Consider the following 15,935-nt stretch of genomic DNA (forward strand, 5'->3'; position numbering starts at 1 on the left):
CCCAAATCGCACGCCCGCACCCACGAATCCATCTTAACCCCGCATGTGCCTCCCTCTTCCTATTTAACGATGATCAGTAAGAACGATGGTCCCGCCAGTCCTCCTGGCGATGGGGAGAGACGGCAATGGAGCTGGGAACGGCTTTGCCACAGGACGAGGATTCACTGACAGGAGAAGGGCCCGAGATGTAGGAGGACTGGTGGGTCCTGGGAACTTTGAGAGAGGAGGGTCGGTGTGGATCTGGGGGTGCTGAGGGACGGCTGTGAGAAGCTGTGAGACTCTCACCCTGAAAAGAGTAGAGATAAGGGAAAAGGCAAGTGGAGGCAGACCTGGGGGAGAGTGGTTGCGTGGAGGCTGAGCGGAGTCTAGATTTAAAGGCCGCATCTTCCACAGAAGATGGAGCAGCGTGGGCCTGACCATGTGAGGGGACGATCTCATCGTTCTCTCTTTCTGAAAGGCCTTTCAGGAAATTTGCAGTTTTTGAGTTTCCACTAGGGTACGGGTAGCTAGTCAATCAGTCGATTGTATTTATTGAGCACTTACTGTGTGCAGACCACTGTACTAAATACTCAAGAGAGTACACTACAACAAGAGACACATTCCCTGCCAACAAGGAGCTTATAGTCCAGAGGGGAGACAGACATTAACATAAATAAAATAAATTACAGACACGTACATACGAGCGGTGGGACTGAGAAAGCGGGGATGAATAAAGGGAGCAAATCAGGGCGATGCAGAAGGAAGAGAGAAGAGGAAGGAGAAGGGAGAAGAAGGGCTTGGTCAGGGAAGGCCTCTTGGAGGAGACATGCCTTCAATAAGACCTGTCTGTTGTAATTGTCTGTTGGATATGAACGTCTAAAACTGAGCTACCGGTCTAAAACTGAGCTCCTTATCTTCCCTCCCAAACCCTTTCCTCTCCCTGACTTCCCCATCACTGTGGACGGCACGACCATCCTCTCGGTCTCACAGGCCCGCAAGCTCGGTGTCGACCTTGACTCTGCTCTCATTCACCCCACACATCCAATCCGTCACCAACGCCCGCCGGTCTCACCTTCGCAATATCGCCAAGATCCGCCCTTTCCTCTCCATCCAAACCGCTACCTTGCTGGTGCAAGCTCTCATAATATCCCCACTGGATTATCGTGTCAGCCTCTTCTCGGATCTCCCTTCCTCCCGTCTCTCCCCGCTCCACTCTATTCTTCATTTCGCTGCCCGGCTCATCTTCCTACAGAAACGCTCTGGGCATGCCTCTCTCCTCCTCAAAAACCTCCAGTGGTTGCCTATCAACCTCCGCACGAAACAAAAACTCCTCACTCTTTGCTTCAAAGCTGTCCATCACCTTGCCCCCTCCTACCTCACCTCCCTTCTCTCTTTCCACTGCCCACCCCGCACGCTCCGCTCCTCTGCCGCCCACCTCCTCACCGTCCCCCGTTCTCGCCTATCCCGCCGTCGACCCCTGGCCCACGTCCTCCCGCGGTCCCGGAATGCCCTCCCTCCTCACCTCCGCCAAACTCACTCTCTTCCCCTCTTCGAAGCCCTACTGAGAGCTCGCCTCCTCCAGGAGGCCTTCCCAGACTGAGCTCCCCCCTTTTCCCTCTGCTCTCCCTCCATTCTCTGTTCCTCTCCCTCCCCCCAATTTCCACCCCCTTCAGCACTGTGCTCATTTGTATATATTATTTATGACCCTATTTATTTTGTTAATGAGGTGTACATCCCCTTGATTCTATTTATCGTGATAATGTTGTCTTGTTTTTGTTTCTCTCTGCTTTGCTCTGCCATCTGTCTCCCCCGATTAGACTGTGAGCCCGTCATTGGGCAGGGATGGTCTCTATCTGTGGCCAAATTATCCATTCCAAGCGCTTAGTACAGTGCTCTGCACCTAGTAAGCGCTCAATAAATACTATCGAATGAATTCCCTGCCAACAAGGAGCTTACAGCCTAGAGGGGAAGACAGACATTAACATAAACAAAATAAATAAATTACAGGCACGTACCTAAGAGCGGTGGGGCTGGGAAAGCGGGGATGAATAAAGGGAGCAATTCAGGGTGATGCAGGAGGAAGAGAGAAGAGGAAGAAAGAGAAGGGAGAAGAAGGGCTTAGTCGGGGAAGGCCTCTTGGAGGAGACGTGCCTTCTATAAGGCTTTGGAGATGGGGAGCGTGAAAATTGTCTGTTGGATTCGAAGAGGGAGGGCATTCCAGAGGCAGGATGTGGGCGGGAGGCTGGTGGCGAGATAGAGATCAAGGTTCACGAGTAGGTTGGCGTTAGAGGTGCCGGCTGGGTGGTAATAGGAGAGTAGCCAAGTGAGGTGGGCGCCGCTAAGTGCTTTGAAGTCTTTGGTGAGGAGTTTCTGTTTGAGGTGGAGGTGATTGGACAACCACAGGAGGTTCTTCACGAGAGGAGAAGCATGGCCCGAACCTTTCTGGATGGCCAGGGAATGTGTCTGCTAATGCTGTTGAACTGTACTCTCCCAAGCGCTTAGGACAGTGCTCTGCATGTAAACGCTCAGTACATGGCATCGACGGATGGACCGATCGATAGATCCCGGAGAATTCTCCGCCCAGGGAATTTTGCCACTGCATTAGGTGACGGTGGGCGGTCGGGCCCCAGAGGATGCTTTGCGGGTGGTCGTGTTTATTTGTGGGGGAGCCGTTTTTGGACTGTTTTGAACTGATCCTTCCTCTGGGCCTTCCCCGCCCGCCCCCTGTGACCTTTTCATTCATTCAATCGTATTTATTGAGAGCTTACCGTGTGCAGAGCGCGGTACTAAGTGCTTGGACAGTACAATTCGGCAACAGAGAGACAATCCCTGCCCACAACGGGCTCACAGTCTAGAAGGGGGGAGACAGCCACGCATGAATGAAAAAAAGGGGGGCTTAGTAATATTAATAATGATGCACATAGTAAGCGTTTAACAAATACCAACAATATTGTGAAGTGCTTACTATGTACGAAGCAGTGTTCTAAGCGCTGGGGGCGGATACGAGGTAATCGGGTCGTCCCACGTGGGGCTCTCAGTCTTCATCCCCATTTTCCAGAGGAGGGAACTGAGGCCCAGAGAAGTGAAGTGACTTGCCCAAAGTCACACCGCTGACAAGTGGTAGAGCCGGGACTAGAACCCATGACCTCTGACTCCCAAGCCCGGGCTCTTTCCACTGAGCCACGCTGCTTTTCTAATAATAATGGCATTTATTAAGCGCTCACTATGTGCCAGACAGTGTTCTAAGCGCTGTGGGGGGGGGGGGGGCGGGGAGGGGAGGTGGGCGGAATACAAGGTGATCAGGTTGTCCCCCATGGGGCTCCCAGTCTTCATCCCCATTTTCCAGATGAGGTCACTGAGGCCCAGAGAAGTGAAGTACCTTGCCCAAAGTCACACAAGTGGCGGAGCCGGGAGAATAATAATAATGTGGGTATTTGTTAAGTGCTTACTGTGTGCAAAGCACTGTTCTAAGTGCTGGGGGGTGGGAAGAGGGAGCGGGGAATACAAGGTAAACAGCTCATCCCACAGTTTGTTGTTTTTTTTCATCCCCATTTTCCAGATGAGGTCACCGAGGCACAGAGAAGTGAAGTGAGTTATTCACTCAATAGTATTTATTGAGCGCTTACTATGTGCAGAACACTGTACTAAGCGCTTGGAATGGACCATTCGGCACAGATAGAGACAACCCCTGCCCAACGACGGGCTCACAGTCTAATCGGGGGAGACAGACGGACAAAAAGAAGACAACTTAATCTAAGGTCACCCAGCAGAGAAGTGGCGGAGGCAGGATTAGAACCTGCGACCTCTGCCTCCCCAGCCCGGGCTGGGGAGTCAGAGGTCATGGGTTCAAATCCCGGCACTGCCACTTGTCAGCTGTGTGACTGGGGGCAAGTCACTTCACTTCTCTGGGCCTCAGTTCCCTCATCTGGAAAATGGGGATGAAGACTGCGAGCCCCACGTGGGGCCACCTGATGACCCTGTCTCTCCCCCAGCGCTTAGAAGAGTGCTCTGCACAGAGTAAGCGCTTAACAAATACCAACATTATTAAAATGGGGATGAAGGCTGTGAGCCTCACGTGGGACAATGTGATGACCCTGTCTCTCCCCCAGCGCTTAGCACAGTGCTCTGCACAGAGTAAGCGCCTAACAAATACCAACATTATAAAAATGGGGATGAAGACTGGAAGTCTCACGTGGAACCACCTGATGACCCTGGATCTCCCCCAGTGTTTAGCACAGTGCTCCGCACAGAGTAAGCGCTTAACAAATATCAACATGATTATTATTAGAGAAGCAGCGTGGCTCAGTGGAAAGAGCACGGGCTTTGGAGTCAGAGATCATGGGTTCGAATCCCGGCTCGGCCACTTGTCAGCTGTGTGACTGTGGGCAGGTCACTTCACTTCTCGGTGCCTCAGTTCCCTCAGCTGTAAAATGAGGATGAAGACTGTGAGCCCCACGTGGGACCACCTGATTCCCCTGTGTCTACCCCAAAGCGCTTAACAGATACCAACATTATTATTATTATTATTATTATTAATAATCCTGACTCTGCCACTTGTCGGCAGTGTGACTGTGGGCAAGTCACTTCCCTTCTCTGGGCCTCAGTGACCTCATCTGGAAAAGGGGGATGAAGCCTGTGAGCTTCACGTGGGACCACCTCATTACCCTGCCTCTCCCCCAGCGCTTAGCACAGCGCTGCGCACAGAGGCAGCGCCCGCCCGCCGCCCGCACGGTCATGAGCAGGGCGGGGTCGGCGCGCCTCCCGGCCGCTAGGGGGCGCCGGCCCCGGGTCTGGGGAGGGGGCGGCGCCGACCGGAAGCGGCCGGGCGGCGGCGGCGGGCGGCGGGCGGCGGGCGGCGGCCGGGCCGGGCGGCTCGGGGATGGGCGGCGGGCGGCGTTGGCCGGCGGGCATGGCCGTGTTGGCCGCGGTGGCCGTGCTGGGGGCCGTGGCGGAGCGGGAGGCCCCGGCGGCGGGGGCGGCCGTCGCGCTCAGCCCCTACTTCGGCACCAAGAGCCGCTACGAGGACGCGGCGCATGCGCGGGAGGAGGAGGCGGTGGCGGCGGCGGCGGGCTCGGTGAGGGCGCATGCGCGGGAAGAAGAGGAGGCGGCGGCGGCGGCGTCCGCCGGGGGGCGCTGCCGAGCGCTGCAGCTGGTGGGCGTGATCCGGCACGGCACGCGCTACCCCACCGCCGCCCAGCTCCGCCGCCTGCAGCGCCTGCACCAGCTCCTCGCCGCCTCCTCCTCCTCCTCCTCCTCCTCCTCCTCCGCGCAGCCCTCCGCCTCCGCCTCCTACCCCGCCGCCCAGGCCGGCCAGCTGGCGGCCCGCGGCCGGCGCGACATGGAGCTGCTGGCCGGGAGGCTGAGCCGCCGCTTCCCCGGCCTGCTGCGCCGCCCCGTCCTCCTCTCCAGCTCCAAGCCCCGATGCGTCCACAGCGCCCGCGCCTTCGCCCGGGCCCTCGCGCGGCACCCGCACCCGCGCCCGCAGGAGGAGGAGCAGGAGCAGGAGGAGGAGCAGGAGGAGGAGCAGGAGGAGGAGCAGGAGGAGCAGGAGCAGGAGCAGGAGCAGGAGGAGGCCGGGGCTCCTGCCGCCGGTGAGCCGCTCGCTCTGCGCGGACCGCGGCGCCGAGCGCTGGGGGGGCGACGACACAGGCCCCTCCCCTGGGCCCCCCGGAGCCTCACAGGCCTCATCCCCCTTTTCATAATAACGTCGGTATGGGGGAAGGGCTGATTTCTGTGCGGAGCACTGCGCTAAGCGCTGGTAATGATGCCGGTATGGGGGAAGGGCTGAATCTGCGCGGAGCACTGCGCTAAGCGCTGGGGGAGAGACAGGGTCATCACACGGTCCCACGTGAGGCACGCAGTCTTCACCCCCCCCCCCCCCCGCCGTTTTACAGATGTGGTCACTGAGGCCCAGAGAAGTGACCGGCCCACAGTCCCGCAGTTGACAAGTGGCAGAGGCAGGATTCGAACCCACGACCTCTGGCTCCCAAGCCCGGGCTCTTGCCACTGAGTCCCCCTGCTTCTCTGATAATGTGGGTATCGGTTAGGCGCTTACTAAGTTCTAAGCGCCGGGGGGATAGGAGGTCATCAGGTGGTCCCTCATGGGGCTCCCCGGGCTCCCAGTCTTCATCCCCATTTTCCAGAGGAGGGAACTGAGGCCCCGAGAAGCGAAGGGACTGGCCCACAGTCACCCAGCTGACCGGGGCGGAGGCGGGATCCGAACCCACGACCTGTGACTCCCCAGCCCGGGCTCTTGCCACGGAGCCACACTAACAGCCGCCGGCGCCTTGGTGTGGCTGAAGCACGCGCTCTGGGCCGACCACGCGTTTGCTGGTCTTTTTGGAGCGCTGACTCTGTGCGGAGCGCTCGGCTAGCGCTTGAATTATGATGGCATTTCTTAAGCGCTGACTCTGTGCAGAGCACTCTTTCACTAGGCTTTAATGAGCGCTTACTAGGTGCACAGCGCTCATTCACTAGTCTTTAATCAGCACTTACTATGTGCACAGCGCTCATTCACTAGTCTTTAATGAGCGCTTACTATGTGCACAGCACTCATTCACTAGGCTTTAATGAGCGCTTACTATGTGCACAGCACTCATTCACTAGGCTTTATTGAGCTCTGACTCTGTGCGGAGCGCTCTGCTAAGCATTTGAATTATGATGGCATTTCTTAAGTGCCGACTCTGTGCAGAGCACTCATTCACTAGGCTTTAATGAGCGCTTACTATGTGCACAGCACTCATTCACTAGTCTTTAATGAGCGCTTACTATGTGCACAGCACTCATTCACTAGGCTTTATTGAGCTCTGACTCTGTGCGGAGCGCTCTGCTAAGCGTTTGAATTATGATGGCATTTCTTAAGCGCTGACTCTGTGCAGAGCACTCTTTCACTAGGCTTTAATGAGCGCTTACTAGGTGCACAGCGCTCATTCACTAGTCTTTAATGAGCACTTACTATGTGCACAGCACTCATTCACTAGTCTTTAATGAGCGCTTACCATGTGCACAGCACTCATTCACTAGGCTTTATTGAGCTCTGACTCTGTGCGGAGCGCTCTGCTAAGCGTTTGAATTATGATGGCATTTCTTAAGCGCTGACTCTGTGCAGAGCACTCTTTCACTAGGCTTTAATGAGCGCTTACTATGTGCACAGCGCTCATTCACTAGTCTTTAATGAGCACTTACTATGTGCACAGCACTCATTCACTAGTCTTTAATGAGCGCTTACTATGTGCACAGCGCTCATTCACTAGTCTTTAATGAGCACTTACTATGTGCACAGCACTCATTCACTAGTCTTTAATGAGCGCTTACCATGTGCACAGCACTCATTCACTAGTCTTTTTTGAGCTCTGACTCTGTGCGGAGTGCTATGCTAAGCGTTTGAATTATGATGGCATTTCTTAAGCGCTGACTCTGTACAGAGCACTCATTCACTAGGCTTTAATGAGCGCTTACTAGGTGCACAGCACTCATTCAGTAGCCTTTATTGAGCAGGTACTATGTGCAGAGCACTCATTCACTAGTCCCTAATGAGCGCTTACTATGTGCACAGCACCCATTCAATAGCTGACTGCGCAGAGCACTCTACTAAGCGTTTGAATAATGATGGCGTTTCTTAAGCGCTTACTCTGTGCCAAGCACTGTTCTAAGCACTGGGGGAGAGGGGGTACAAGGTGATGAGGTTGTCCCATGTGGGGCTCCCGGTCTTCATCCCCATTTTACGTACGAGGTCGCCGAGGCCCGGAGTCCTCCTAATGATGATAATAGTGTTTGTTGAGCGCTTAGTCTGCGCCAGACACTCTCCTGAGCGCTGGGGGGATGCGAGGTCATCATGTTGGGCTACGTGGGGTTCATGGTCTTCATCCCCCGTTTGACAGATGGGGTGACTGAGGCCCGGAGACGTCATAATAATAATATTTATAGCGTTTGTTAATCGCTTACTCTATGCCAAGCGCTCTTCTAAGCACTTGGGGGGGGGGGGATACGAGGTCATCGGGTTGGCTCACGGTCTCCATCCCCATTTGACAGATGGGGTAACTGAGGCCCGGAGACGTCCATAATAATAATTATAGCGTCTGTTGGGCGTTTACTGTATGCCAAGCACCCTCCGAGCGCTGCGGGAGATACAAGGTCATCAGTGTGGCCCACGTGGGGCTCACATCCCCCAATTTCCAGATGAGGGAACCGAGGCCCAGGGAAGGGAAGTGACCTGCTCAGGGTCACACAGCAGGCAAGTGGCAGACTTGGGATTAGAACCCACGACCTCTGACTCCCAAGCCCGGGCTCTTGCCCGTGCTGCTCCTCTTATCCACCTAGATATCTGTCGTCGGGCCCCGCGGGGGCTCCGCACCGCCGTACCCTCCGCCTCGCCGCACCCCTCCGAGCCCCGTCCCCCGCCGTCCGCTCAATCCGTGGTGTTTGTCGAGCGCTTACTGTGTGCAGTGCAGTGGACCAGCTGTCCGACTCCTGGCCCCGCTTTCTCTCCGCCACCACGGTATTCCCCAAAGCGAGGGGGCGGCGGCCGCTTCCCGAGCCAGACCCGACCCCGAGCGGGTGCCGGTTACCAAAGTCCCCTTGGCTGTGTCCTCACCGGCTCGCTTTTCTCCTCTCTGCCCACCTGCCGGCCTTTTGGGGCCCGACGGTTTTGGGACGCTCACCCCAGTCTCTCCTCACCCCCACCACCTCCGGGACCGAAGACGTTGGATTCCAGCCCGATTTTTTATTTTTTTTCCAACCCGACAGGAGTCCTTCAGCTTTTTTCTTCACGGAAGCATGAACTTCTCCACTGAGGAGGAGGAGGAGAGAAGCGTGAGAGAAGAGGGGAAAAGGGCATGCGTCGGAACAGTAGGCGACCTAGGGGGAAAAGGGTGATGAGAACCGCTGCTCTGAAACAAGTTCCATATTCTGTCTTTCCCAAAGTTGCTGCTCACATCCCATTACCTCTTTCATTGGGATGCCGTCTCCCCCCAGCCACCCTTAGTCTCCATTCTGTCAGTGGATAAAGTGGAGCTCGGAGGTGAGGGGGATCAAATCCTGAGAGTTCAGCCCCCTCCCCTTATAATAATGTCGGTATTTGTTAAGCGCTTACTATGTGCAGAGCGCTGTTCTAAGTTCTGGGGGAGATATGGGGTAATCAGGTCTTAATCCCCATTTTACAGATGGGAGAATGGAGGCACAGAGAAGCGAAGTGACTCCCCCACAGTCACCCAGCTGCCGAGCCGCAGAGCCGGGACTCGAACCCATGACCTCTGACTCCCAAGCCCGGGCTCTTTCCACTGAGCCACGCTGCTTTTCTACTCTGTCATCCCCGGGATTCAGCCGTTGATGACGATGGAGCTTTCCGTCAGATGGTGCAACAAGTAGATGGCGGGCACTAGGGATTGAGGGGGACACACGGGAGGGTTTTTGAAACGCGGGACCCGTTTATGACCGAGGCGACCGCGGCGTAGCGGAGATGCCGTGACCAGGGACACGGTCGCCTGGGGAACGGCTGCGGTTTTGGCCGTCCCCTTGAGCTAGCTGTATTTCGGGATTCCTGCCGGGCGAGTTGCCCGGCTCTTGGAATGCCCTGGGGACGTGGAATGCCCCATCGGGACTTGAAACCAGATCTCCTGACCCCCGCGCGCTCTTCCCCACTGGAACAACTGCTCTTGATGCTATTAAACTGTAGCGGTTATGAGACACTTGGGTCTGGCGTGATGTGCCTTCACGGTCCTCCGTTGATTCCTCGCTCTTCAGAAGCTGCCGCTGATGTGTTTGTTTTTTTTTTAAAAACCCAACAAAACATACTTTGTGTGCACTCTGCTTAGTTCGCGTGGGCGTGGTGGTGTTTATCAGGTGTGTAACTCCTGTCGCAAGCTTCTCCGTGTTACTGCTCCAAATGCAATTGTGACGACTGCTTAAATGTGCTCAGCCAGCACATTTTATTAGAGTGATCGTATTTGAAGACGACATCACCGATGGTGAAGTTCACCCGTGAGATTGGGTGACCGAAAAGGCCAAGTGGGACTCTCAGTCCCAGCCGCTCTATCGTTACGATTCTGTGTTTGGTGTTTGCAGGCCCTGACCCTGTTGGCTCTCTTGTGCCTCAGCCTTTCAAAGCTTTTGCTGAAACAGAATCCCTCTCTTCTCAATAAGAGACCACCGTTCTGGTCTGTCCTCGGCAGTCGACGCCTACTTCTTAGCTGTGTTGTGGCATCGTCCGAGACTTCGTCTCACTGTGCGCTCGAAGAGCATCTTCTCTCCTGCGGGCTTTCAGTTTCCCAATTCCGTGTCCCCGGAGAGCAGCCGTTTGGGGATCCCCGAGCCACCGGGTGCCCTCAACCTTGCATCCAAATCACGTTCCTTGTCTGAAGTGTAGGATCTTCTGGAGGAACCTGCTGAATTAGGTTCCGGTCTCAATCCTCCACCCTTTGAAGAAGGCAAATTCAGTCTGTCGTCGTATCTGTCCATTATGGTAGGCTGGAAGCGTCATTCCTTCTTCTCGTGGGTCACCCACCCAGTGTAACTCTGTTGAGGTGAGCATCGCTTCAGTGCCAGGAGGCTGACTGTTTCCGGAACCTCATTGTTTGTGGTCTCCTCTTGCCATTTAAAGTAAGATCCGCGTCAGAGAAAAGAGGGTGGGAAAGCTTCGTGCTAAGCACAGGGGGTAAATGACACTCGGAGTGTCTCCAGGTTAGGAAGAATCCAGTAGCAGCTATGGATTTGGAAACTCGCTTTGCTAGACACCCTTTTCGGTGATCCCAGAATCGCCTCCTGTCCATCACCCGAGCCACCGGGTGCCCTCAACCTTGCAACCAAATCACGTTCCTTGTCTGAAGCGTAGGATCTTCTGGAGAAACCTGCTGAACTGGCTACTGGTCTCAATACTCCACCTTTTGAAGAAGCAGCAAATTCAGTCGGTCGTCGCATCTGTCCATTATGGTAGACTGGAAGCTTCATTCATTCGCATTTATCGAGCGCTTACCGTGTGCGGAGCACCGTACTGAGCGCTTGTGGTCGGGGCACATGTCTACCACTTGTAATAATAATAATGACGTTGGTATTAGTTAAGCGCTTACTATGTGCGGAGCACTGTTCTAAGCGCTGGGGTAGATACAGGGTCATCAGGTTGTCCCACGTGAGGCTCACCGTCTTCATCCCCATTTTACAGATGAGGTAACTGAGGTACAGAGAAGTTAAGTGACTTGCCCACAGTCACACACAGAGGTACAGCATTCCCCAGATGAGTAAAATTTCCTTTTAATATATCTGGGGAATGTTGTGCTCTCCTACTTTTTTTGATTTCTATTTTTTTTAAAGAGAGACAGTCCGTGCCTTACCGAAAGAAGAGCTCATAACTTTATATGGGTTTCAAGCAGGACAGGTTCGACTTGTTTGTTCTCCGTAGTTCATTACTGGCGGTGAGATTTTATCCATGTGTATAATTGAAAAGGCCCAAATAATAATAACTGTGGTATTTCTTAAGCCCTTACTCTGGGCCAGACACAATGGACCGTCCCTTGTACACCACACACGAAGGCCATCCTTTTGGATTATCTGCAGAGTCTGGACCTCCTTTCAGTTGTTTGTTTTCTTCTTAGCTTACAAACACATTTTTTTCCTATTAGTCTCCCCACCTTCAAATCCTTATTGAGGGCACATCTCCTCCAAGAGGCCTTCCTGGCTAAGCCCTCCTTTTATTTTCTCCTACTCCCTTCTTCCTTGCCCTGATTTGCTCCCTTGATTCACCCCCAATCGCTGCTTAGAGAAGCAGCGTGGCTCAGTGGAAAGAGCACGGGCTTTGGAGTCAGAGGTCATGGGTTTGAATCCCAGCTCTGCCACTTGTCAGCTGTGTAACTGTGGGCAAGTCACTTAACTTCTCTGTGCCTCAGTTACCTCATCTGGAAAATGGGGATGAAGACTGTGAGCCCCACGTGGGACAACCTGATTCCCCTGTGTCTACCCCAGCGCTTAGAACAGTGCTCTGCACATAGTAAGCGCTTAACAAATGCCAACATTATTATTATTATTATTACCCCCACCCTCCATTCCGCAGCACTTCCATACATATCTGTGATTTATTTTTTTGTGTTAGTGTCTGTCTCCCTCTCTAAGAATAATCATAAAGATTGTGGCATTTGTTAAGTGGTTACTATGTGCCAGGCACTGTACTAAGCACCGGGGGGCACACAGGTAAATCAAGGTGGACACGTTCTCTGTCCCAGATGGCGCTCACAGTCTTCATCCCTATTTTGCAGATGAGGGAACTGAGGCACAGAGAAGTAAAGCGACTTGCCCAAGGTCACACAGCAGACGAGTGGCAGAGGTGGGATTAGAACGTATGACCTGATTCCCAGGCCTGTGCTCTACCCACTTCGCCTTGCCGCCTCTCTCTAGACTGTAAGCTCATTGTGGACAGGGAGCGTGTCTGTTATATCGTGCTCTCCCAAGCTTAGAACAGTGCTCCGCTCACAGTACGCACTCAATAAATATGATTGATTGAATCCTTGTTGCCATTCATTTACGGAGCTAAGGAAGAAGAGAGATCTCTGCTCTAAAAAAACTCACCCCGCTTCTGATGGTCACTGCTGACCACTGAAGTCCGCCAGAAATCCTCACGTCTTGGAAGATGTGCTTCACTGGGTTTATAAGAACGCCGTATCTCCCATCCTTTATTAGCCATTCTCCAACTTCATCTAATTGTTACTTTCCCGTTACTTGCTTGATTTGAGTTTGTTAGATCGAATGCTCTGGTCATGTTAAATGTAGCCTTTAGTGACCAGGATGAAACGGTTATAGCTAGAGGAGGGTGGAAATTGCTTGAAAACAATCAGTACTGCTCATTTAGGGTCTTCTGGTAATAATGAAAATAATAGTGGTATTTGTTAAATGCTGACTATATGCCAGATGCTGTACTAAGCGCTGGGGCGGATACATGTAAATCGGGTTGGACACAGTCCCCATCCCACGTAGTGTGTATTATTCTTTGGAAGAAATGGCTGCCGAAATTGCAAACCGAAGGCAACTCAAGTTATATTTAAATTTGTTTGGGTTTTTTAAGTAGTGGAACGGCGTCAAAGTCACGAGGAGGTTTGCGTGGACAGTATTAATCAAAGAAACGTAATGGGTTTTACCTTGAAAAGGCTTCATCCCATAGAACTCTTACCCTGAAATTAGAAGTCTGCAGTAACCCTCCCATTGCTGACTCGGATATTACTGTCCAGAACTGTGGCAGTCAGCTCCGTCTCCCCACCTCCCATGGATTATATGTCTCCCTGCTCTTTAATTCCGCTGACTAGCCTACGTGGATGGATGTTTTTGTTTTTTTTCAAAAAGCTTGGTTAACTGTTCTGTGGAATTTTGGTATACCGCGGGGTTACTAAGTAGCACTTATTTTATTGGAATAGCCACTTCAAAAGCCTTCTCTTTTGCTCTCCCGATATTTGCCGGCAGTCCCTACTCCCCTTCCCCTCCACGCTTTATCTAACCTTGATTTCACGGACTCCGTCCTCTCCTGGTTCTCCTATTATCTCTCTGGCCGTTCATTCTCGGTCTCCTTCGCGGGCTCCCCTTCCCCCTCGCATCCCCTGACTGTAGGGGTTCCTCAAGGGCCGATTCTTGGCCCCTTTCTGTTCTCCATCTGTACTCACTCGTTTGGTGAACTCATTCGCTCCCACGGCTTCAACTACCCTCTCTCCGCAGATGACACCCAAAGCTACATCTCCTCCCCTGCTCTCACCCCCTTCCTCCAGGCTCGCATCTCCTCCTGCCTTCAGGACGTCTCCACCTAGATGTCCGCCCGCCACCTAAAACTCAGCATGCCCAAGATTGAGCTCCTTACCTTCCCTCCCAAACCCGGTCCTCTCCCTGACTTTCCCATCACTGTGGACGGCGCGACCATCCTTCCCGACTCAGACCCGCAACCTTGGTGTCACCCTATTCTATTTATCTTGATGATATTGATGCCAGACTACCTGTTTTGTTTTGCTGCTTGTCTCCCCCTTTTAGACTGTGAGCCCATTGGGCAGGGATTGTCTCTATCTGTTGCTGAAGTGTATGTATACATTCCAAGTGCTTAGTACGGTGCACTGCACATAGTAAGCGCTCAATAAATGCAATTAAATGAATGAATGAACATATGTATCTATGAACTGAGTCACACCAAGAGCACAGAAATTTATTGCTATTGTTCTTGTCTGTCAGTCTCCCCCGATTAGACTGTAAGCCAATCAAAGGGCAGGGACTATATCTGTTACCAATTTGTACATTCCTAGCGCTTAGTACAGTGCTTTGCACATAGTAAGCGCTCAATAAATACTATTGAATGAATGAAGAGTTGAATCTGAATTAATGTTTTTTTCACTCCATCGCTGAATACTTGCATATATTCAGATAAGTTAGTATCTAAGAAGTATCTACCCACTGAAGGATTTACGTTTTCCATTTTTCTTTTCTTGCAGACTTGGAGTATGGGGAGCCAGAGATTAATGATAAGCTAATGAGGTTTTTTGATCATTGTGAGAAGTTTGTAACTGATGTGGAAGAGAATGCCACGGCGCTTCACCAAGTAGACGCCTTCAAAAATGGACCAGAGATGAAGAAAATTTTGAAAAAAGTCTCAGCTCTTTTGCACGTGCCAGAACATGATTTAAATGCAGGTAACGCCTACACATTTGTCTCTTAAATCCAATTAAGCAGCTTTACCTATGAAAGCGATGAAGATGTGTGAGTTCAGAATTGTCCCTTTTAAAATCACTTGAGAGTGGCTTTGTTACACTAACCAACGTACTTGTTCTGTGGCCAAGAAGCTTTGTGTTATTGATTAACCTGTAATGGTGTTGATTAAGCATTTACTTGAGAATTCATTCATTCAATAGTATTTATTGAGCGCTTACTATGTGCAGAGCACTGTACTAAGCGCTTGGAATGAACAAGTCGGCAACAGATAGGGACAGTCCCTGCCATTTGACGGGCTTACAGTCTAATCGGGGGAGACAGACAGACGAGAACAATGGCAATTAATAGAGTCAAGGGGAAGAATATCTCGTAAAAACAATGGCAACTAAATAGAATCAAGGCGATGTACATCTCATTAACAAAATTAACAAAATAAATAGGGTAATGAAAATATATTCAGTTGAGCAGACGAGTACAGTGCTGAGGGGATGGCAAGGGAGAGGGGGAGGAACAGAGGGAAATGGGGGGAAAAGAGGGTTAAGCTGCGGAGAGGTGAAGGGGGGTGGTAGAGGGAGTAGAGGGAGAAGAGGAGCTCAGTGTGGGAAGGCCTCTTGGAGGAGGTGAGTTTTAAGTAGGGTTTTGAAGAGGGGAAGAGAATCAGTTTGGCGGAGGTGAGGAGGGAGGCCGTTCCGGGACCGCGGGAGGACGTGGCCCAGGGGTCGAGGGCGGGACAGGCGAGACCGAGGGACGGTGAGGAGGTGGGCGGCTGAGAATAGAGGCGGCTGAGAATAGGAGCTGGGGGAGACAGAAGACATTCAGAAGGGACTCAGGCCCTGTCCCAAATAGGGCTTCTAAGGTAAATGGTAGGGAGAGCAGATTAATTACTCATTCCCATTTGTTGAGCACTTACCATGTGCAGAGCACTCTACGAAGCACTTGGGAGAGTACAGTACAACAATAAACAGACATATTCCCTGCCCGCAACAAGCTTACAGTCTGGAGAGGGGGAGACAGACGTCTATACAGGTAAATTACAGATACGTACATCAGCGCTGTGGGGCTGGGACAGGGGAAGAACAAAGGGAGCAAGTCAGGGCGATGCAGAAGGGAGTGGGAGAAGAGGCTTAGTCTGGGCAGGCCTCTTGGAGGAGATGCATCCTCAATATGGCTTTGAAAGAGGGGAGAGTAATTGTCGGATTTGAGGTGGGAGGGCCTTCCAGGCCAGAGGCAGGACTTGAGCGAGAGGTCTGCGGCGAGATCGAGGCGCAGTGAGAAGGTTGGCATTGAGAGGAGTG

At 52.6% G+C, this 15,935-nt stretch overlaps 1 protein-coding gene across 1 annotated transcript in view; it reads left to right on the top strand.

The window, feature by feature from the left end:
• The first annotated feature begins 4,860 nt into the window (after positions 1 to 4,860).
• Positions 4,861 to 15,935, top strand: part of MINPP1 (multiple inositol-polyphosphate phosphatase 1) — a 51,861-nt gene continuing 40,786 nt past the window's right edge. The window contains exons 1-2 of the mRNA XM_029060302.2: positions 4,861 to 5,472; positions 14,416 to 14,621. Coding sequence (XP_028916135.1) covers positions 4,889 to 5,472; positions 14,416 to 14,621 — 790 coding nt within the window. The 5' untranslated portion in view covers positions 4,861 to 4,888. The remainder of the gene's footprint in view (positions 5,473 to 14,415; positions 14,622 to 15,935) is intronic.

The sequence above is a fragment of the Ornithorhynchus anatinus genome, chromosome 3 (assembly GCF_004115215.2).
Source record: "Ornithorhynchus anatinus isolate Pmale09 chromosome 3, mOrnAna1.pri.v4, whole genome shotgun sequence".
NCBI classification, from domain to species: Eukaryota; Metazoa; Chordata; class Mammalia; order Monotremata; family Ornithorhynchidae; genus Ornithorhynchus; species Ornithorhynchus anatinus.